This window comes from Hypanus sabinus, chromosome 4 (genome assembly GCF_030144855.1).
Source record: "Hypanus sabinus isolate sHypSab1 chromosome 4, sHypSab1.hap1, whole genome shotgun sequence".
Lineage (NCBI taxonomy): Eukaryota > Metazoa > Chordata > Chondrichthyes > Myliobatiformes > Dasyatidae > Hypanus > Hypanus sabinus.
In genome coordinates, this window is record NC_082709.1 from 24,461,886 (window position 1) to 24,484,941 (window position 23,056).

The window sequence follows — 23,056 nt, forward strand, 5'->3', positions numbered from 1 at the left end:
TGATCTATATTTCATAAAAAGAAACTGCAATCTGACTAAAGCTGTTATTAGCTGACATTCTTCAAGTGAAGGTGATTTGGGAAACATAATACGGGATAGCAGACAGAGAAAGAGAGAGAGAGAGCTTCATATCTGTGTATTTGTGAACATTGTATGGGTAGTTTTGGTGGATGAAAAGAACATCAGGAACATGCTTAGGATTCACTGAATACAGACAACCTTGAAGTTATTGGACAAGATTGCAGCCTTAAGAATCAGAATACAGTGTCAGAAGAATTTCAGTGACTCACATAAGTGGTTAATGTCAGGAAATATGACATCAAGTACCATATCTTACCATCTCGCTATCAGTCCCAGACACTACTCAATTCACGGTGTCCTCTTTGCTCACTGACTGTCAATCTCCATTTCATTCAGTGCTTCACTGCACCCCTCATGCACTTAGCACTGATGTGATACTGACAACCAAAACTCATGGTTTCCACATCAAAAGAGAGGGATTGAAAACAAGAAACTACTGGCCAGTTGCCTTAACATTTGTTACTCACTTATTTAATGGAACATTCTCAGAATGCAAGGAGTTTTGCAAATTAAAAGCAATGTATCAAATATCTCACTCGCCTTTACTTTTAATACCCAAAGATGAAGTCCATTAGAATCCAGAAATCACTGAAAGGCAGCTTGTTCAGAATTTCCCTTGAGATTGTAATTTTTCTAAATGTTTGCCTTCCTTCCAGTTTGTATTTTTCAGCCAATTTTAATATATTACCTATATCATCTATAGAGAAGGATTATTTTTGTTGAATTCTTCCGCTATATCTTGTTTTCCATAAACCAATTTCCTAGACTCATTTTCTATTCGACCACCAACCACTCTGCTAACTCTTCTTTTCCCCAAATATGTATACAAACTTCAACTATATTTTTACATTTCTGGTGTGTTTTATCTTCATTTTCTTCTTGTATCAATCTTTTACTCATATTTTGTCCAATCATTTGACCTGCCACTCATCTCAAAGTTTCAATTTGGGAGAGCTTAACGAGTAGACGAAAATCAGAATCCAAATGCAACTTATGGTACCTTCTGACCTTGAAGTCCTTTTCCTGGAGGTCCAGCCAAGCCATTTGGCCCTCTGACTCCTGGATCTCCCTAAAGCATAACAGTTATTAGTGAGGATTATCACGCAGCTTGGAAATCTCTTTGACCTTCCAAACACTACCAGCTTGCCATGACCTTCGACTTCTCTAGTTCCATGGTTCAATTTAATATCAGAAAATGTATATAGTATGCAACCTGACATTCTTGCTCTTTGCAAACATCCATGAAACAGAAGAAAACCCCCCAAAGAATGAGTAAGAGAAATTCAATTTTTTTTGGTGGGAATGATGTTAGAACTCCAAAGCCCCCCTCTCATGTACAAGCAGCAGTAAGCATCAACCCTCCCCCTCCTCCCACCTCTCTCAGCAAGAGCAGCAACTTCCTTACCTACCAGCTATAGCAAAGCCCCCAAAAAGACCACGATCTAGAATCCATTAAAAAAAAACACTGTCCACTGCAACACTTCAACGTCCCACAGATTCTCTCTCTCTCACTAATGAGGGAGAGAGAGGCATCGCTCCTGCCACAGCAAGAGGGGAGGCCAACAGCTCGATGTTACAACCAGTTGACAGTGGTTTAAAATCCAGTAGAGTGGCAGCGTGGAAAGGAATGGAGGGAGGGAGATGGGAGTGATCTCAACTTACAAGATTCTCATCCCTCTAAGTTGTGGGAACACCACACTTTAAAAGTGACCAGCAAGCAGAATTGGGGAAATTAGGCAGGTAAAACTAAACTACCCCTTTCTCACAATATTTCACCTGCCAGTTGGTGGGAAATAAAAATGTCGAGGAATATTTTGAAATTGTAGTCCAGATAAAAATTACGTGTGACATACATAGGAATCTAGATTAACTGTTATTTCCACTTCAGTGATGTAACAGCACAATTGAATCCAGGAGGGCAAAGTATAGAGCAAAAAATCGCTGACTTCCAGTCTTGTTTCAATTTACATTCACTTACTTTAATAAATTATGATTTGAACAGTCACACAGTCCTGACAGCAAAACATATCAGAACATTTAATGGAGAGGTTACCACTTAAAAAAAATACTGTATCCACTTTACGGATGAGGGTGTTACGAGCTCATCCTCTATTGCCCTTGCAAAATAATGGCGATCCATCTTCTTCACTCATTGCAGTCCATTCACTGAAGATACTTCCACAGTGTTAGAACCATAGAACATTTCAGCACAGAAAACCATTTTTCTGCCTAATCCCACTGACCTGCACCTGGCCCACATCTCTCCATACACCTCTCATCCATGTACCTGTCCAAGTTTTTCTTAAATGTTAAAAGCATTTACAAATTCATCTGACAGCTCATTCCACACTCCCATCACTCTCTGTGTGAAGAAGCCTCCCCTAATGTTCCATTTAAACTTTTCCACCTTCACCCTTAGCCCATGTCCTCCGTTTTTTTTCTCCCCTAGCCTCAGTGGAAAAAGCCTGCTTGCATTCACTCTGTCTATACCCATCATAATTTTATACACCTCTATCAAGTCTCTCCTCATTATTCTACGCTCCAGGGAATAAAGTCCTAACCTATTCAACCTCTCGCTGTAACTCAGTTTCTTAAGTCCTGGTAACATCCTTGTAAACCTTCTCTGCACTCTTTCAACCTTATTAATATCCCTCTTGTAATTCGGTGACCAAAACTGCACACAATACTCCAAATTCGGCCTCACCAATACCTTACATAACCACACCATGGCATTCCAACTCTTATACTCAATACTTTGATTTATAAAGGCCAATGTACCAAAAGCTCTCTTTACTACCCTATCTAACCTGTGATGCCACTTTTAGGGAATTTTGTATCTGTATTCTTAGATCCTTCTGTTCTACTGCACTCCTCAGTGCCCTACCATTTACCTTGTATGTTCTACTTTGGATTTTCCTTCCAAAGTGCAATACCTCACACTTGTCTGTATTAAAATCCATTTGCCATTTTTCAGCCCATTTTTCCAGCTGGTCCAGATCCCTCTGCAAGCTTTGAAAACCTTCCTCACTGCCCACTACACCTCCAATCTTTGTATTATCAGCAAATTTGCTGATCCAATTTGCCACATTATCATTCAGATCAGTGATATAGATGACAAATAAAGATGAACCCAGCACCGATCCCTGTGGCACACCACTAGTCACAGGCCTCCACTCAGAGAAGGAATCCTCCACTACCACTCTCTGACTTCTCCCATTGAGCCAATGCCTAATCCAATTTACTACCTCACCATGTATACCTAGCGACTGAATCTTCCTAACTTACCTCCCATGCAGGACCTTGTCTTACTGAAGTCCATGTAGACAACATCCACTGCCTTCCCTTAATCCACTTTCCTTGTAACCTCTTCCAAAAGCTCTAATAGATTTGTTAAACATGACCTACCACACACAAAGTCGTGTTGACTCTCCCTAATAAGTCCCTGTCTATCTAAATACTTGTAGATCTTATCTCTTAGTATTCCTTCCAATAATTTACTCACTACCGACATCAAACTTACCGGCCTATAATTTCCTGGATTACTTTCAGAGCCTTTTTTAAACAGTGGAACAACATGAGTTATCCTCCAATCCTCTGGCACCTCACCCGTAGATACTGACATTTTAAATATATCTGCCAGGGCCCCTGCAATTTCAACACTAGTCTCCTTCAAGGTCTCAGGGAATACCTTGTCAGGTCCTGGGGGTTTATCTACTCTGATTTGCCTCAAGATAGCAAGTACCTGCTCCTCTTCAATCTGTATAGGTTCCATGACCTCACCTTTTGTTTGCCTTATTTCCATTGACTCCAGGCCAGTTTCCTTAGTAAATACAGACGCAAAAAAACCATTTAAGATCTCCACCATTTCTTTTGGTTCCATACATAGCCAACCACTCTGATCTTCAAGAGGACCAATTTTATCCCTTACTATCCTTTTGCTCTTAATATACCTGTAGAAGCTCTTAGGATTATCCTTCACCTTGACTGCCAAAGCAACCTCCTGTCTTTTTTTAGCCCACCTGATTTCTTCCTTAAGTATTTTTTTGTACTTTTTATACTCCTCAATCACCTTATTTGCTCCCTATTTCCTATACATGTCATATATCTCTCTCTTCTTCTTTATCAGAGTTCCAATATCCCTAGAGAACCAAGGTTCCTTATTCTTATTCACTTTGCCTTTTATCCTGACAGGAACTCTTCACTCTCAAAATTTCTCCTTTGAAGGCCTCCCACTTTCCAACGACATCCTTGCCAGAGAACAACCTGTCCCAATCCATACTTTTTAGATCCTTTCTCATTTCTTCAAATTTGTCCTTTTTCCAGTTTAGAGCCTCAACCCGAGGACCAGATCTATCTTTATCCATGATCAAGTTGAAACTAATGGTGTTATGATCACTGGAACCAAAGTGCTCTCCCACAAACACTTCCATTACCTGTCCTAACTTGTTTCCTAATAGGAGATCTAATATTGCATCCTCTCTAGTTGGTACCTCTACATACCGATTTAGAAAACTTTCCTGAACCCATTTTACAAACTCTAACCCATCTAGACCTTTAACAGTATGGGAGTCCCAATACGTGGAAAATTAAAATCCCCTACTATCACAACTTTATGTTTCCTGCAGTTGTCGGCTATCTCTCTGCAGATTTGCTCCTCCAATTCTTGCTGACTATTGGGTGGTCTATAATACAACCCCATTAATGTGGTCATACCTTTCCTGTTTCTCAGCTCCACCCATATGGCCTCGGGAGACAAGCCCTGTCCTGCCTGAGGACTGCTGTAACACTTTCCCTGACTAGCAACGCCACTCCCCCCCTCCCACCCTTCATCCCTCTGCCTCTATCATGTCTGAAAAATCGGAACCCTAGAACATTAATCAACCAGTCCTGTACCTCCTGTAGCCAAGTTTCACTAACGGCTACACTGTCATAATTCCACATGTCAATCCATGACCTCAGTTCATCAGCCTTCCCCACAATACTCCTCACATTGAAATAGACACGCTTCAGAAGATTATTACCACCACACACAACCCTTCTATTTGCAACTTTGCATGAAAATTTAACATCATTTATTTTCACCCGTGCTCCACTATCTACTCTGGCACTCTGGTTCCCATCACCCTGCAAATCTAGTTTAAACCCCTCCCGCAATAACACTAACAATCCTCCCTGCAAAGGATATTGGTCCCCCTGTGTTTCAGGTGTAACCTGTCTCTCTTGTACAGGTCCCACCTGCCCCAGAAGAGGTCCCAATGATCCTGAAATCTAAAACCCTGCCCCCTACACCAGTTCCTCAGCCACATGTTCATCCTCCAGAGCATCCTATTCTTACCCTCACTGGCACGTGGCACAGGTAGCAATTAATCCTGAGATTACCACCCTCGAGGTCCTGCTTTTTAACTTCCACCAAGCTCTCTATACTCACTCTTCAGGACCTCCTCACTCTTTCTTCCTACGCCATTGGTACCGATGTGTACCATGACATCTGACTGCTCACCCTCTCATTTCTGAATGCTGTGCACGTGATCAGAGACATCCCTGACCCTGGAACCCGGGAGGCATCAAACCATCTGGGAGTTTCTGTCGCGACCACAGAACCTCCTGTTTGTACCTCTAACTATTGAGTCCCCTATCACAACCACTCTCCTCTTCTTCCCCCCTCCCTTCTGCACTGCAGAACAACTGCAGTGTTGTTAGGTAAGGATTCATACCTAATGCTGCTGATGGGACAACAATATTCACTTGCAAGTGAATTGATGGGGAATCTGCAGGTGGTAGTGTTCCCATGATGTGCAGATCATCAGACAGTAGCAAAACACTAACAAATTGAACAAGGAATGTTTTTTTTTCCTCTTGTGAATATAACAGGATACCTTTGGTCCCGGGAATCCAGTTCCTGCATGTCCTTGTTCTCCTGGAGGTCCCGGAAGACCTGGCCGACCCTTTTAATTAAAATAAAATAATATTTAGTTTTTCCTCAAACTATATTCGCAAACTTCCGCTGAGAACTCATGATTCCATTAGATACACACAGAAGTTATTGTTTAATTAAGATGATAAATTTAAAAACTGGCCCAGCTTACTGAAATGCACTAAGGGTGAATGAAATTGTTTTTACTGTTTTTTGAAGGAAAAGTGTTTAAAGGTAGTGTGGTAAACTAAGTATACCTGTCTGGACATGCCCCTCTGCTGACTGCTCCTGTGGCTCCTCCCACAGACCCCTGGATAAAGGCGATTGGAGGCACTGCTCCCCCCTTCAGTCTCTGAGATGCTGTGCTCCGTTTTGCTGCTAATAAAAGCCTATCGTTTGCCTCCCGTCTCCGAGAATTATTGATGGTGCATCAGGTAGTTCCCAAGTTGCCTTCAGGTTTTTGCAGAAAAAACTCAGTGGTCTAACATGTGCTAGAATTGACAGAGGCCAATCTGTCAAACATCCCATTTAATCCAAGAGATTATAAATCCACCCTGTGCATTAACAACAGTGACACCTCCCATCCTTCCAGGCTGATTGCCGTCTGCACACAACTTGACACAATAAATAATGTGACATTGAGGAATTCTGCCTCTCTCCCTGAAGAACAGGCAACTGTCTGGCTACAGCCTAAGTGAGGAGGATTCTAGCCAGTGTAAAGCCACGCAAAGCTGTGGGGATGGACCACGTAACTGGTCAGGTATCAAGGGATTGTGTGGCCTAGCTAGCAGAGGTCTAAATGGATTTTTTTAACATCTCTTTGAAACAGTCCATTGTCCCTGCAGGTGTCAAGACAGCCACTATCATTCTGGTGCCCAAGACAGCGATGGTAACTGACCTAAACTGTTACTGCCCAGTCACACTGACTTCAACAGTCATGAAGTGCTTTGAGTGGCTGGTGATGGATCATATAAAATCTCACCCTCCAGCTACTTGTACACTGGACCTTTTCCAGTCCGGCTACTGCTCAGACTGTCCACTAATGATGCCAGAGCCTCGGCCCTCCTCCCGGTCCTGTCCCACCTAGAAAATAATGCGTCATAAGCCAGGATGTTATTCATCGACTTCAACTCAGCGTTTAACACGATCATTCCTCAGAGGCTGGTAGATACTGTTCCTGTTGGGACTCAACACCCCTCTCTGTAACTGGATCTTGGACTTCTTGATGGAAAGACCACAGTCAATTCAAGTTGGCAGCAACATCTCAAGCTCCGTCATGCTGAACTCTGAAGCCCCCCCCAGGGCTGTGTACTCAACCTGTTGCTGCTCACACTACTTGTGACATTTACCAGTACTGACATAGACGAAGGGCATAAAGCATTCTTGAGGATCCCCACCACTCTTCCCACTATCTCTTTGACCTACCACCATCAGGACACTGGTACAGGAGTATCAGGACTAGAAATGCCAGACTGGGTAAAAGCTTCTCCCTTCCTGCCATGAGACTAATGAATACCCTGCCACCACCAAAGTCTTCTCCCTTCCTGCCATGAAACTAATGAATACTCTGCCACCACCAAAGTTTTCTCACTTTCTGCCACATGGCTCACTGTACTGTTTACTATTTACCTGTCCTGTGCACTACATGCATTTTGAATTATATTTTATGAACATATTCATGGTTATGATTTGTTTTATGTACTGTGTGTGATAAATGTTTTGTGGGAGCCCCATGTCCAGAGGAACATCGTTTCATTTGGTCGTGTATAAGTAAATTTAGATGACAATAAACTTGAAATCGAACTTGAAGTAGTCTGGTGCTCCCTCCATTGGCCCAGTCTTCAAAATGCTAGGTATTTGAATGTGCCAGATTGTAAAACTCTAGAAGCATAGAAAAATGAGAAAAGACATGGATAAACTAAACTTCGTGAATTAACACTTAACATCATAACTTACAGGTGAGCCTGGAAAACCCTCTCCTTTAGGTCCAATGGGTCCAACCGGTCCTGAGTGACCACGCTCACCCTAATATTGAAGGTCATACATGTGGAAAAATTACTTCATATTGTAGATTATGTGCTTTCTCATATTTGTTCATACATTGAAAAATAAACATTTTTTTTATTATTACAAGCAAATAAACTTTCATAATCCAAGCCCAAAATGAAAATTGGAGTTTGCACTTTTTTTTCTGACAATGTGTGGCTTCCTCAGGGCACATCGGTTTCTTTCTCATCCCCAAGACGTGTTGTGTAGGTGAGTGGGAGTATCTGGGAGGATGGGTAGTGGCACTGGAGTGTGACAAGAGCTGATGGGGCAAGTGTGAAGAGTACAGTAAGAATAGTGTGAATTAATGCTTGATGGTCAATGTGGGCTCAGTAGGCCAGGAGATTTGTTTTGTATCGTATGACTCTAAAAGTACAATAGTATGAAAAGATCCCACAGGATTGTTCACTTCAAAGGTGTCTCTTCATTTCTGTAAGAAACAAGGATGACAAGTAAAGTCGTGTGTGAGATTGTGACTAGCTCTACACAAACTGTGCCAGATACCAGGACATGATTTCTTCCTACAGCCTATATATAGAAGCCTTGCATCTGTTCTCTATCTGCATTGTACTCTGTGTTGATTGTTTATCATTATTTATTATGTCACACGGGTGACAAAGCGAAGGGAATAAGTTACCATATTAATAATAAATCACCATAATAACTTTGTTTAGGGCAGCTTGCAGCTGGAGACTGATGGATGTTGTATCTTTTGTTGATCACTCAATTACGCTTAATTTCACTTAGTTTCATCACTTCAAGTTAGCATGTTTGCTGATTGCCTATAAAGGATCGAATACACATCTTCGACTTTGGAACAATCATTATTGGAGCTGAGAGTAATGAAAGTATAACAAATTCGTGGGGTTGCCGGCAGTGGCAATGGTTTTGGTCAGAATTGCTCCTACATTCTAATATTTAATCTTGACCAGTTTCTCTTTAAAAGATAATTTTTTCATAATTCCGCATGGTGTATGCACAACTGACTAAGAAAAGCCAGCAGTGCTGTGCCTGTTTATTGGACCACAATACTCAAGTACCCAAAATATTAAATTCACATCGAACAGTAATAATGAACAAAAGTGCTCCTTCCTCAACACACACACAGTCAGACCTGCAGAAAATGCCAGCTCTTTTTTTTAATCACTTAAATATGAAGCTATTTTTTGTTGGGGATTCACTTTATAAAATACAGCTGAATTGCAGGAAGAAATGATGTACAATAAACAAAAAGTATGTTTATAATAAAACACTAAATGCAGAAAAGCAGCATTTGGAGGTGGGGTGCAGCAAGTTTTCTTTTCCAGACTTTGCTGTGCGGAAAGCCATTGCTATTCTCTGTAATGCGCATCCCCGTCGTGCGTTTAACGTCTTTCAGGGAAGGGACTCTGTCATTGGTCCTAATCTGCCATAAATGTAGACCCTTAATAATGGTTAGACGCTTCAGTGTCTTCTGAAATAGCCCAACAACCTTTAGGGATCAACTGTTAAAGCAGGATTTAGTAGTAACAAAATCCCCTGAAGTCATGACCGGAAATCAGAAATTCCTTGAAATCTTATTGAATTTCAAAATATATTCTCACTTTTACTATCCTACTTTGAAAACCAGCAAATTATGACATTAGCCCTGTTTATAATGGTCTTAAAAATGTATTTATCTCCTACCTTAGGGCCCGGGATCCCTACTCCAGTTTCACCTACAGGACCCATGGGACCTGGGGGACCTGGATCGCCCTGTACAAAACATTGATCAGTAAAGCACTATTAGAGTCAGAATCAGAATTAGGTTTATTATTAATGACATATATTGTGAAATTTGTTCTTCGTACCAGCAGTACCGTGCAAGACATAAAAATTACGAAAAGTTCCAAAAATAGATAAATAGTGCAAAAGATGAGTATCAAGGTTGCGTTTATGGGTTCATGGACCATCTAGCAATCTGATGATGGAGGGGATGAAGCTGTTCCTAAAACACTGAGTGTGGGTCTTCAGCTCCTGTAACTCATTTCTGATGGTAGTCATGAGAAGTCATAGGCAGATGGTGAGAGTCCTTAATGATGGATGTTGTTTTTTTTTGAGGCATTGCCTCTTAAAGATTTCCTCAATGGGGAGGGTTGTGTCTGAAATGGAGCTGGCCGAGCCTACAATCCTCGTTTGATCCTGTGCCTTACAGCATCCATGCAAGGCAGTGATGCAACCAGAATATTCTCCATTGTACATTTGTAGAAATTTGCATGAGTTTCTTGTTTTCATACTAAATCTCCTTAAACTCCTAAAGAAGTCGACCTGCTGGGCCTGGAAACCCTACCACAGCTATTGTGCCTCTAACTTTGCCTGGAATTACCTTTTCACTCTCATAATAGGTCGTAGCTTGACCTTGTAGGGTTCTGGATTGCCTCTCTTGAATGCTACAAATGCAACAATCAACAGACTGCAAATCTAGTTCACTAAAGGCTCCTGAAGGTAAATGCCTAAATATGGTCCAGTCCACCAAATCAAAACAATCCTGTAAATAGTCATCACGGAGCTGAGGCCCTCGGTCTCTGCTGGGAGCAGGAGTACAGCCAGGCAATCAGACTTGCCAAAGTGCGGGCATGGGATGAAATGGTAACCGTTCTCAATGGTGGTGTAACAGTGATCGAGGGTGCATGTTGGCTCCGCAGGTGGCCGGTTGGTGTCAGAGTCTTCTTCTAACTGGCCTGTTTGAAGTCCCATACAATGATCCGGGAAGGCATCAGGGTGCACTGCCCTGATACTGTTGATCATGGTGCTCAGCTCCTCCAGCGCCAGCCTGACGCGTGCCAGGGTGGAATGTACACTGCAACCAGGATGACAGTGGTGAACTTCCTCGGCAAACAGAAAGGCTGATACATGACCACCAGGTGGTACAGGTCATGGGGCAGGACTGAGACAGAACTGCCATGCCCCTGCACCACGATGACGCCAACATGAAGCAAACACCGCTGCCTTTACCTGATGCTGCTACCCAGTCCATGGAGTGGACGGTGAAGCCTTGGGTTGGAGCACTGTGTCAGGAGTGCTGGGAGTGAACCAGACCTCTGAAAAGAGTAAACAACAGTTCCTGATGCCCCTCTGGTACTTCAATCTTGCTCTGAGGTCTTCAGTTTTACATATTGGCCTCCCTGACAGCCACGCTCCCTGAGACAATGGAGACGTTCCCTGAGCTTACACCCTCGGTGGTCTGGAGGCTCCAGACTGCAGGTTCTGAAGATAACCTGAAACGACATTACTTACTACGGTCTCTGTGATGGTAGCGTGTATATAATCTAAATACTTGGTAACTTAGTTCTGTTCACTGGGTCACAAAGTGAAGAAAATTGCTAGAGACTCATCCAGACTTTTCCTAACAGATCCATTTAAAAAGGCAGGAGTCATCAAAGAAAGTTTATCTTTAATGTGAGATCTGGAAAGAAGAGATCAGTGTACATATTTTATCTTGTTTTATAAATAGCCAGTTTGTGAGAAATTACTTATTTTTCACTGCTATGAATAAATAGTTGGAAGAGTGTTTTTATAATATTTAGGTTTATTGTTTGCCATTTATTTTCACAGGTACATATTAATATTCTACCAAAATACACCGTGTGTACCTTCAATCCGATAATGCCTCGTCCTGGAAGGCCTGGCATTCCCAGGCGCCCTGAAGCACCTGGTTCACCCTAACAACACGAATCAAAACAAAACAGATGGTCAATTCTTAACCTGTAACTCCTTCAACGTGTGATCCACCTCCTTTAATAAAAAATGGGTTAAGCTCAAATATGATTGGCATGAAGTCAGATCAGACTGTTGCTTTTGCAGAAGTTGTATTTGTAGTCAGCCTTCACTGTGGAACAGCCTCACCAGTTGTGGTCACGGTTGCCTCTTTTCTGCTAATGGTTTAAAGCACTGATCTCATATATTTTCCCTGGCAACATCTTATCCTGTCAGCAATAAATTGATAATGGAGACAGTAGAGACTGCAAATACTGGAATCTGCAGCAACAGGCGATCTTCTGGAGCAATTCGGTGGTTTGAGCGGCATCTAACTGAGGAAAGGAATTGTTGATATTTGGGGGCAAAAGTCCTGACCCAAAATACAGATAATTCCTTTCTTCCCACAGATGCTGCTTGACCTCCTGAGTTCTTCCAGCAGATTGTTGCATCAAATTGATGATAGCTCTCTGTTGATATTCAGTAGAACATTAATTTGTGTGTTTAATTTTAGAACTGGCTTTTACAAAAAGATCACAACATGTTTATTAACATGCCGTCTTATCACCTCTTCAAAATTCTGGAATTTATGACAAATCTCCACCACACATGATGTCTGGGAAAATATTGAAGGAAATCCTAACTAAAGTGTTGATGTCCACATTGGCATTAATTACAGTGCTGATTAAAAGTATTTAACTCCCCCCCCCCCACCCTTGGAAGTTTTCATGTTTTACTGTTGTACAACATTGAATGACAATGGATTTAATTTGGCTTTTTTGACACTGATCAATAGAAAAGACTTTTGTGTGTCAAAGTGAAAACAAGTTTCTACAAATTGGTCTAAATTTATTACAAATATAAAACACAAAATAATTGATTGCATAAGTATTCACCCCCTTCAAGTCAGTATTTAGTAGATGCACCTTTGGCAGCAATTACACCCTTGAGTCTGTGTGGATCAGCTTTGCACATCTGGACACTGCAATTTTTCCCCATTCTTCTTTACAAAACTGCACAAGCTCTGTCAGTTGGCATGAGTGAACATCATTTTTCAAGTTCAGCCACAAATTCTAATCAGATCTGGACTCTGATTTGGCCACTCCAGGACATTAACACCTGATGAAGGGTTTCGGCCCGAAATGTCGTCACTACCTCCTCCCATAGATGCTGTCTGGCCTGCCGAGTTCTGCCAGCATTTTGTGTTTTTCATTAACTTTGTTGTTTTTAAGCCACTCTTGTGTAGCTTTGGCTTTATGCTTGGGGTTATTGTCTTGCTGGAAAATAAATCTTCTCCTGAGCCGCAGTTCTTTTGGATCCTGGAAATCCTGGATCCAATCTTGAAAATCCTCCAGGATTTCCATGCATTTTGTTGCATTCATTTTACTTTTGACCTTCATAAGCTTTCCACGGCCTGCTCCTGTGAAATGTCCCCACAGCATGATGCAGCCACCATAGTTCACAGCAGGGATTGTGTGTTTTTAATGATGTGCAGTGTTTAGTCTGATAGCCAAGAAGCTCAGTTTTGGTTTCATCAAACCATAGAACTTTCTTCCAGCTGACTCCACGTGTCTTCTGGCAAACTCTGGCTGACATTTCATGTAAGTGTTTTTTCAACAGTGGCTTTCTCTGGCAACAGTTGTTGTATGTGCAGTCTCTCCCATCTCAGCCACTGAAGCTTTCAACTCCTTCAAAGTTGTCATAGATTTCTTGGTGGCCTCCCTCACTAGTCCCCTTCTTGCATGGTCACTCAGTTTTTGAGGACAGCCTGCTCTAGGCAGATTTACAACTGTGCCTTATTCTTCTCATTTCTTGATGACTGGCTTAACTATACTCCAAGGGATAATCAGTTACTTGAAAAGTTTCTTATATCCATCTCCCGACTTGTGCTTTTCCTTAACTTTTTTGTGGAGTTGTTTGGAGTGTTCTGTTGACTTCATGGTGTAGTTTTTGCCAGGATACTGACTCACCAGCAGCTGGGCCTTCCAGATACAAGTGTACTTTAACTACAATCAATTGAAACACCTTGACTGCACACAGGTTGCTCTCCATTTCATTAATTATGTGATTTCTAAAACCAACTGGCTGCACCAGTGATGAATTGGCATGTTGTGTTAAAAAGGGTGAATACTTACACAATCAATTATCTCGTATTTTATATTTGCAATTAATTTAGATCACTTTGTAGAGATTGGTTTTGACATGAGCCTTTTTCTGTTGATCACTGTCAAAAATGCCAAATTAAAGCCATTTGTGATTCAATGTTGCAAAACATTATAACTTGAAAACTTTTTTTTGGGGGGGGCGAAAACTTTTTATAGGCACTGTATGTAGCTCAGTCCAATCTTGGCTAGGAATCCAAGACATCCTTCTCTAGGTAAGTGTGGCCTTTAAATTTCCATTGTTATTCTAATCCCCACCTCCTTTGCAGCTGATAAGTCTTCTGTCTAATCCTACATGTCATACCATTTCTCTGTTTTTTAAAAAAATGTTTTTCTCTAATCATCTCATCTGTCCGCAACTTGTAAAGTTCCTGGGCACACTTGTTACACTAAAAAGAATACATAATGTGGAAATCCATCACAAACATCACAAAATGAAAAAAAATCTATATTATTGTATGTGCAAGCATTAAAAAGGCACGTGTAGCAGAATTAGATGAAATTCTAAAATTCCAGTTTGACCGACAACCAATATAGACCACCACTTGCCTTTGGTCCTGTTGGCCCTGTTATTCCAGGTGGACCAACCAAACCTCGCAGCCCAGTCTGACCTATATCACCCTGTAAGAAATAAAAAGACAGAGATGGTAAGGAAAGAGCAGTAACCATTTCCTTTTGCACTTCTGGATGGAGGGCTGGGGGGTTCATCCTGTGGCAACTCAGGATCTAACATTCAAGATTGTTTAATGTCATTTCCAGTACAGTAGTGTAAGTCAAACAAAATAATTGCTACTCCTGAATCTGATACAGTGCAAAAAATACAATAAGATAAAGAATGTAATAAAAATAAAAAAAACACAATAAATATAAATACATAAGAGAGCTTACAAACCATAAAATGATGCTAGGCCCAAGAGTATATAATGTGACTGACAGGAAGTGGTAAAGTAGTGGTGGTTGGGGGTCTGGAGGAGTGGGTTAGTGGGTGTAAGTGTTGATCCATCTTACGGTACATGAGCAGGGTGGATGAGAACCTTCATGATGCTACTGGCCCTTATCTGTATATAGGTCCTTGATGGTGGGTAGGTTGGTGCCAGCGACACACAGGGCAGTTTTGATTACCTGTTGTAGAGTCTTCACACGTTGCATTGCATGTTGTGTCTGTGCACAACTAAATATCAATTAAATAAATGCACGCATGCAGGAGATGGTTTTAATTGATGTGTTTACATTGCAATGAGAGAGAGAACAATGCACGTGTGTGGACAATAGCATATGTGCAGACAACAGATCAATATGTAGTGCTAAGGGTAATTGCTCTACAAGAAACAGATCCATACATTACACTTCCTCCCCCTTTAGATTAATGCAATACAAAACTGTATATGTACAAAACATTCAATTTCTCTTTCATAAACCCATATTCCAAATAAATATTCTTTCACAATAACAGTCCATAACTAACTTCGCAGTTCTAAAGGTTCAGTCTTTTAAACTCTGTTTCTTTCAGGATAGCGCCTCTGGACCTGTGGGGTGGCATCACATTTGGCAGATGTCTTGCCAACAATAATATTCTCATCGCACCTCTAGACCTGCGGAGTGGCATCAGGTTTGGCAGGTAACTTGTCTAAGACAATGTTCTCAGTTTCTAATGTCACTTTGCTGTCACTGACATGATCATCACTGAGATACAAGTCCGGTGCTTGTAGTGTGTCCATTTAGTTAGATGCAATTAACTCAGGTGCGTTCTTCAGTTAAACATCCACATGATGTCTCTGTGTCTGATCTCCAACATCCACTGTGTACACCAGTGGTGCAATTCTTGTAGCTAGCCTACCGGGTGTCCACTTATCTTCTCGGTAATCACACGCTATGACTTCCTGTCCAATCTTGAAGCTCCTTGCTGCTTAAATTGACAAATGACTGAACTGGCTATTCTGCACTTCCCTCCGTAGATCTGGTATCAGGGGGTCTATGCAAGAACTCAAATTCCTGTTCATGAACAGTATTGCAGATATTTGAATTGTCATTGCCTGAACAGAATTCTGATACACAAAGAGGAGGTTGTCCACCTTGTGCTGTAGAGGAATATCCTCTTTGTCCATTGCTTTAATGGACCTCTTGAACGTTTGGATGGTGAGGAGATGACTTGAAATGTCTGATGCCATTTTTCTTCATGACCACTCAGAACACTTCTGACATGTATTGAGGTCCGTTGTCACTCACAATTTGTTTGTGTAAGCTATTTCAGAATAGAGACAGTCTTTGCTGAGGTGGTTGACTTCTTTAGTTGTTTAGACTTCTTTAGACTTCTTCATCTCCAGCCACTTTGAATAAGGATCCACAGCAATCAGAAACATGGAGTCCATGCAAAGTCGATCTGCACTCTTTGCCATGTTGACAATGGCTACTTCTACAGGTGTAATGGTGCCTCTGGGTGTGCATTTTGAACTTTTTTCCATCCCAAACAGCTTTTGGCCAAGTCTTCAATCTGTTTATCTATTCCTGGCCACCACACACCACTCCGGGCGAGACTCTTCACCTTGACTGTACCCAGGTGTCCTTCATGCATATTTTATAACACTCTGTTGTGCAGTTTAGAAGGAACCACGACATGAGATCCACACACCAGCTTTCTTTGACATACCAACAGTTCATCTTGTCTTGCTGAGAACTCTGGAAGCATAGAGTTACCATGAGCTGGTCATCTTTGTCCAGTGATTTCATAGACTTTTGACAATGTCGGGTCATTCCTGGTTTCTCTTTGTATATCAGCATCTGTTATCGGCAACTGGTCCACCAATGTGGTGTGGAACAATTCTGCTGGGTCACAGTATGAAGACTTCCCTTCTTCAGTTGCCAACAGCAGAAGGTGTGACAAACCATCATCGTTGCTGTGGTGTTTGGTACCCTTGAACTCTATGTCATAAGAGTGGGGTCATAGGAATAGTGCCCAACATTGTAACTAGGTAGCAGTCATCATTGGAATTCCCTTCCTAGGATTGAAAATGGACATACAACACTGGTGATCTGTCGCTAATGTAAGCTTCTGTCTGTAGAGGTTGTGGTGGAACTTCTTTATTCCCCATACTAGACTAGGGGCCTCTCAGTTGATATGTGTGTAGTTGTATTCTCCACTCTTCAGTGATGTTGAAGCAAACACAATCGGGTATTCAGATCCATTCTTCATAATGTGTGACCACGGCTCCAATGCCATAAGGGGATGCATCGCACATCAGTCTGATGAGCAGGGATGGGTCAGAATGGGTGAGCAGTTCATTAGATGTTATTGGTCAGTTTCCTTGAATGCTTTTTCACATCTTTCTGACCATTCCAACTTTGCTCCTATCTGTAACAGTGCGTTCAATGGATGCAGCACTGTAGCAATGTTTGATAGTGGTTTACAAGGCCCAAGTATGACCTGAGTTGAGACACATTTTCTGGTTTGGGTGCCTGTGGCACTGCTTCGATCTTCACTTGTGACTTATGTAAGCCATCCTTGTCAATGACGTGTCCACATTATGAGATTTCATTCTTGAAAAACTCATGTTTTTCTCTCTCTACATGCACAGAGCATATTCAATCACCCTGGTGAACACTTTACCAAGGTTCTGGGGGTGCTCTTAATCATTTTTACCAGTCATGATGATGTCATCGAGGTAACACTGTGTTCCTGGGTTATCTTGGAGCATTTGGCCCATTGTTCTTTGTCAAATTGCTGGAGCTGATGCTTCGCCAAAGGTGAGACAGTTATACTGGAACAGTCCCTTGTGAGTGTGGATTGTGAGGAACTTCCTGCCTGACTCCTGAATCTCCATTTGCAAATAGCTTTGTGACTAGTCAACTTTTGAAAACCTTTCCCCACCTGCCAAATATGCAAAAATGTCTTCTAATCATGGCAAAGGATACTGCACACTACACAGCCCTGGGTTGATGCTCACCTTGAAATCCCCACACATGCAAATGGCTCCAGCCTTCCTTTTCTTGATCACTGGGACAATGAGCAATGGACCAATCGCTCCACTCAGCCTTGGAGAGAAATCCAGATGCCTCCAAGCTCTGCCATAGAGCATCCACTTTAGGGTGTAGTGTGTAAGGCACTGGATGCACTTTATGGAATCTTGGTGTTGCTGTTTCATCCAGTTCAATTCTGGCCTTCATGCCATTGAGTTTACCAATGCATTTCTCAAACACCTTCTCATTAGCATTAAGTAGCTGTGCCAGTCTCTGGGTAGTACTGCTATTTGGGCTGCCATTGCCTGTTGATGTCACACTGAGAGCTTTGTTTGAGTGCCAGTCTAGTTGGATTTTTCTCAACCACTCACGTCCAAAAAGTGCTGACCTCCACTTTTCAATACATAAACCTCCAACTGCTGAGTTTGGCCTCCATACATTACATTCACTTTCAGTTTGTCTTTGGGAGGCACTTTCTTGCCTGTTTAGGTCTTTAACATTACTGAGGTCTTCTCTAATGGTATCTTAGAAAACAGTCTGTTGTAGTCAGCCTCTGAAATTATAGACAAATGGGATCCCATATCCAGCTCCATTTTCAGTTTTACACCAGACACATCTATTGTGATCCAGGTGATTTTGTGATCTGCTTCAGTAATACTATGCAAATCTAGGCATGACAGCTGACCTTTGTCAGACTCTGTGTTGTCTGTTTCACATTCAGTCACTTTATGCACTTGCGTAGATTTGTGTGTGAAACACTTCACTTGATGTGGTTTTTCTGTTTGGTTGTCCTTTTTTGTTTGACTTGCACACTCTCTTTGTGACCTTGTCTGAGACACTTTCTGCACACTTTTTCCTTGAACCAACAGTCATGTGCATCATGGGAAGATTTGCCACATCGATAACATTTTGGCTTTTTGTACCATTAAGGAATGTTTAGCGCATTTCACATTCTAACTTCCTTTGCTGTAGTCTCAAACAATATTGCAATGGTCAATGCCTATTCTAAAGTTTGGTCTCTTTCAGTCAGTAGCATCTTTTGAGTGCTTTGACTATGCATGCCACATTCAAGCCTGTTCCTTAGTGCATCAGAAAATCTATTTCTAAAGTCACAGTACTGGGAAAATTTGTGCAGTTCCGCAATGTATTCAAAACGGTTTTCATCCTTTGACTGGTTCTTTTTGTAAAATCTAAATTGCTCAGTTATTATCAGCGGTTTAGGGGTCAAGTGATTTTGTAAAACTGTAACAATTCCATTGAACATCTTGCTCGCTAGCTTTGCAGGGATTACTAAGTTGTGTAAAAGACTGTATGTTCTTGCATCCATTAAGCTAAGAAGTATAGGGGCTTTTGTTTGCTTCACATTGTTTGAGTTACAAAACAGTTCAACCCTCTTGATATAGGATACCCAGCCTACCTTAGGTCTATCAAATTCATCAACTTTCCTGACTGAAGCCATCACCACAATATTTTCACTTTAAATTCAGTGCATCTTTCAATGTTACACATGCATTCATTTGCTCGCATCCATGATGGCTTTCTCATGCTGTTTAACTCGTTGTTTTGTCTCGTAACTATCGGTACAGCTTTGATATTTTCTGACATTCAGGTTTATACTCATCACCAATTTATTGTGTCTGTGCACAACAACATATCAACTAAATAAAAGCAAGCATGTCGAAGGTGGCTGTAACTGGTGTATTCACATTGCAACGAGAGAGACAACAATGCACGTGCGTGGATAACAGATCAATACGTAGTATTAAGGGGGTGGGTCATTGCTCTAAAAGAACTAGATCCATACATTGCAGTTCAGTTTCTGTACCACGCAGTAATGCAGCTTGTCAGCAAATCAGTAGAACAATGTTAATGTACAGTGCTGCTTTCACTAAGGACTGGAAGCAAACAATTTGGTAGATGTCCTCCAGATCCAAGGTGGAGAAAATGCAAACACCTTCCCATATCCCAGAAAAAGAAGGAGAAATCGGACCACATATTTCAAAGTATTTACCTTCTCTCCTTGAATCCCTATGCCAGGTGCTCCTTCAGCCCCTCTTGGTCCTGGCAATCCAGGTTCTCCCTGTGACAGTGATTAAAGGAAAATAGTGATTGGAGAATATCAGTAATAATCCCACCAGCGTTTAATTTAGAGGTAGTGTAATGGATTGTTCCATTACCAGTTAGACGTTATCAAAAAATTTTAAGTAATAACTAGTGCCATCTTACCATGACTAATACACTAATCTGATTATAAAAGTAAATATATTAAGAGTGTTGGAATATTTTTAATATCAAACAAATAAATCAAAGCTTTTATCTGCATCATAGAATGGTATCAAGTGTGTTGATTGATTAACAAGAGTATTAATACAATCAAATTATATTTCACTATTTTTTCCCACTAGACAGTATTCAAAATTCAACAGCAAGAATCCAAAATTATAGCTTATGATATTTCAGAATCAGATTTAGTATCACTAGCATATGTCATAAAATTTGTTAACTTTAAGGCAGTAGTACAATGAAATACATAAGTAAATATAGAGAAAAAAGAGTTACATTAAAAAAAGTCTTCTAAATAGTTAAATGCAAAATAAGAGAAATAGAAAAGTTTATGGGTTCAATGTCCATTTAGAAACTGGATGGCAGAGGAGAAGAAGCTGTTCCTGAATGGCTGAGTGTGCCTTAGGTGTTGGTACCTCCTTTCCAATGGTAACAGTGTGAGGAGGGCATGACCTGGGTGGTGGGGATCCTAAGAATGTTGCTGAGATTGGAGTGCCTGGGACTGCTATCCTTGGAGCAGAGATGGCTGATGGGTGACCTTTAGAAAACCATGAGGAGGATAAGATAGAGCGGATAGTTATAATCTCTTTCCCAGGGTCAGGGAGTATAAAACTAGAGGGAATTAGAGTAAGGTAAGAAGGGAAAGGTATAGAGGTGCACTTTTCCACACAGACTGTGGTGGGCATTGGAACAAGCTGCAAGAGGAAGTCGCAAAGGCAAATACATTAGAACATTTAAAAGACATCTGGATAGCTACATTGACAGGAATGGTTCAGAGTGAAGTGAATTAAGTGCCTTAAAACCAGTCGCTTCACGCAAATGGGGTTGTCAGCTGTCATTGGCAGCTCATCTAGGAGAAGGAAAACTCTGCTGTGGCTATAGCCACTCATGGGGAAGGTTTTGGGAGTAAACCCTGAGGAAAATCCGGAGCTGGAGTCCCTAAGGCAGTCCTACATTGAGTTCAATGCTGACTGGCAACTCCTGTGATGCAGCTGGAACCAAATTGTATTGGACTCTGCCGTTCCTTTGGATTAATCAGTTGCATGGAGAGGAGAGCATGTTATATGGGCAACAGCTTTCTGTCCATATCGTACTGCCCTGGCTTGCGTATTGTCTTGTGTATCATGTAGACAGCTAGGACATGACATCCATGTTTGATTCCAACCAAAGGAGAGCCTCAGGCCTCAATGGGTAGGAAAATGAAAAGAGCTCAGGAGAGCACTTCAGTCAGCATCAACAGGTTCAAGGGCCTGTTTCCACACTATAGAACTTCATGTACATTGAACTGGAGATAGTGGGGCTTGGCAGCTGCCTGGAGTTGGATTGTGGAGACAAAAGATATCCAAGTATCATCAATTTTCTTTTGAATTTTATCCAACATTTTGGATGTTTAGAGGTCTGTTTAAGTAGTCTCTAGTGGTCCCAGAAGTCTATTAGTTAGGCCTTTCCTGACTGGGAAATGTCAATCGGAACTTAAGTATAACAAGCCCCAATTGAGGGAAACACATATTTAAAGGTGAGTATATTCCCCATATCCTGCATTCTCAATCAGAGATGGTTGTGGAGATTCTTGGCACTTGGATCCCATTATTATGCCAGGTTAGCCAAGCTACAGTTGAAAATCTGCATTGAGAATGAGTGAATAAAAAAATTATTACGTCTTAGATGATTCGGGTACCATCATCATCAAATCTACCATTATAGAGTTTTTCGAGAAGATCAGGAAAGATGACAAGGAAAAGCAGTAGACGATGTCTACATGGACTTAGCAAGGACTTTGACTTAGCCCCACATGGGAGACTGGTCCAGTGTTCAGTCACTTGGCACTCAGAATGAAGTAGGATTCAACACTGGCTCGCGAGAGCAGCCAGAGAGTGGGAGCAGATGTCTGCTATTCTAACTAGAGGCCCGTGACTAGTAGTGTGCCACAGAGAACAGTTGTTTGTCACCTATATTAATGAGTTGGATGATGATGTAATAAACTAGATCAGCAAATTTGTAGATGATACCAAGATTGGGGGCAAGGAAGGCTTTCACTGCTTGCAAACAATATCTGGGCCAGCCAGAAAAATAGGCTGGGAAGTGGCAGATGGATTTAAAGCAAACAGTGTTGTACCTTGAAAGGAGAAACTCGGGAAGGACTTACACAGTGAATGGTAGGGCACTGAGAAATGCAGTAGAACAGAGGAATCTGGGAGTACAGACACATAGTTTCTTGAAAGTAGTGTCACAGATAGGTGGTCATAAAGAGAGCTTTTGGCACATTGGCCTTCATAAATCAGAGTATTGAGTACAGGAGGAGGGCAGTCATGTTGAAATTGTATAAGGCATTAACGAGGCCTAATGTGGAGTATTGTCTGCAGTTCTGTTTACCTACCTACAAGGTATAAGATTGAAAGATTACAAAGAACTTTTACAAGGATGTTGCTGGGACTTGAGGATCTAAGCTATAAGGTTGAATTGGTTAGGAATTTACTCCCTGGACAGTAAGAGAATGAGGGCTGATTTAGATAGTGGTACTCAAAATTATGAAAGGCATAGATAAGGGAAGTGCAAGCAAGCTTTTTCCACTGAGGTTGGGAGAAACTAGAACTAGAGGTCACAAATTAAGAGTGAAAGGTGAAAAACTTTTCACTCAGAAGGTGGTTCAAGTGTGGAACGAGCTACCAGCAGACATGGTGGATACAGGTTCAACAACAATATTTAAGAAAAGTTGGTTAAGTACTTGGATGGGAAGGGTATCAGAGGGCTATGGTCCAGGTGCGGGTTGATGGGACCAGGCAAAATAACAGTTGGAATAGACTAGATGGGCTGAAGGGCCTGTTTCTATGCTTAGTGTTCCATGAGTCTACCAGTGTAATTTTCATTTATGTTGTCCATGGATGAAAAAGGATGTGAATTA

At 41.4% G+C, this 23,056-nt stretch overlaps 1 protein-coding gene across 1 annotated transcript in view; it reads right to left on the reverse strand.

Moving 5' to 3' along the window:
- col28a2a (collagen, type XXVIII, alpha 2a) overlaps positions 1 to 23,056 on the reverse strand; it is a 94,024-nt gene that overhangs the window by 18,705 nt on the left and 52,263 nt on the right. The window contains exons 20-26 of the mRNA XM_059966058.1: positions 19,883 to 19,951; positions 14,467 to 14,538; positions 11,653 to 11,721; positions 9,707 to 9,775; positions 7,952 to 8,020; positions 5,958 to 6,026; positions 1,082 to 1,150 (exon numbers count right to left, since the gene is read on the reverse strand). Coding sequence (XP_059822041.1) covers positions 1,082 to 1,150; positions 5,958 to 6,026; positions 7,952 to 8,020; positions 9,707 to 9,775; positions 11,653 to 11,721; positions 14,467 to 14,538; positions 19,883 to 19,951 — 486 coding nt within the window. The remainder of the gene's footprint in view (positions 1 to 1,081; positions 1,151 to 5,957; positions 6,027 to 7,951; positions 8,021 to 9,706; positions 9,776 to 11,652; positions 11,722 to 14,466; positions 14,539 to 19,882; positions 19,952 to 23,056) is intronic.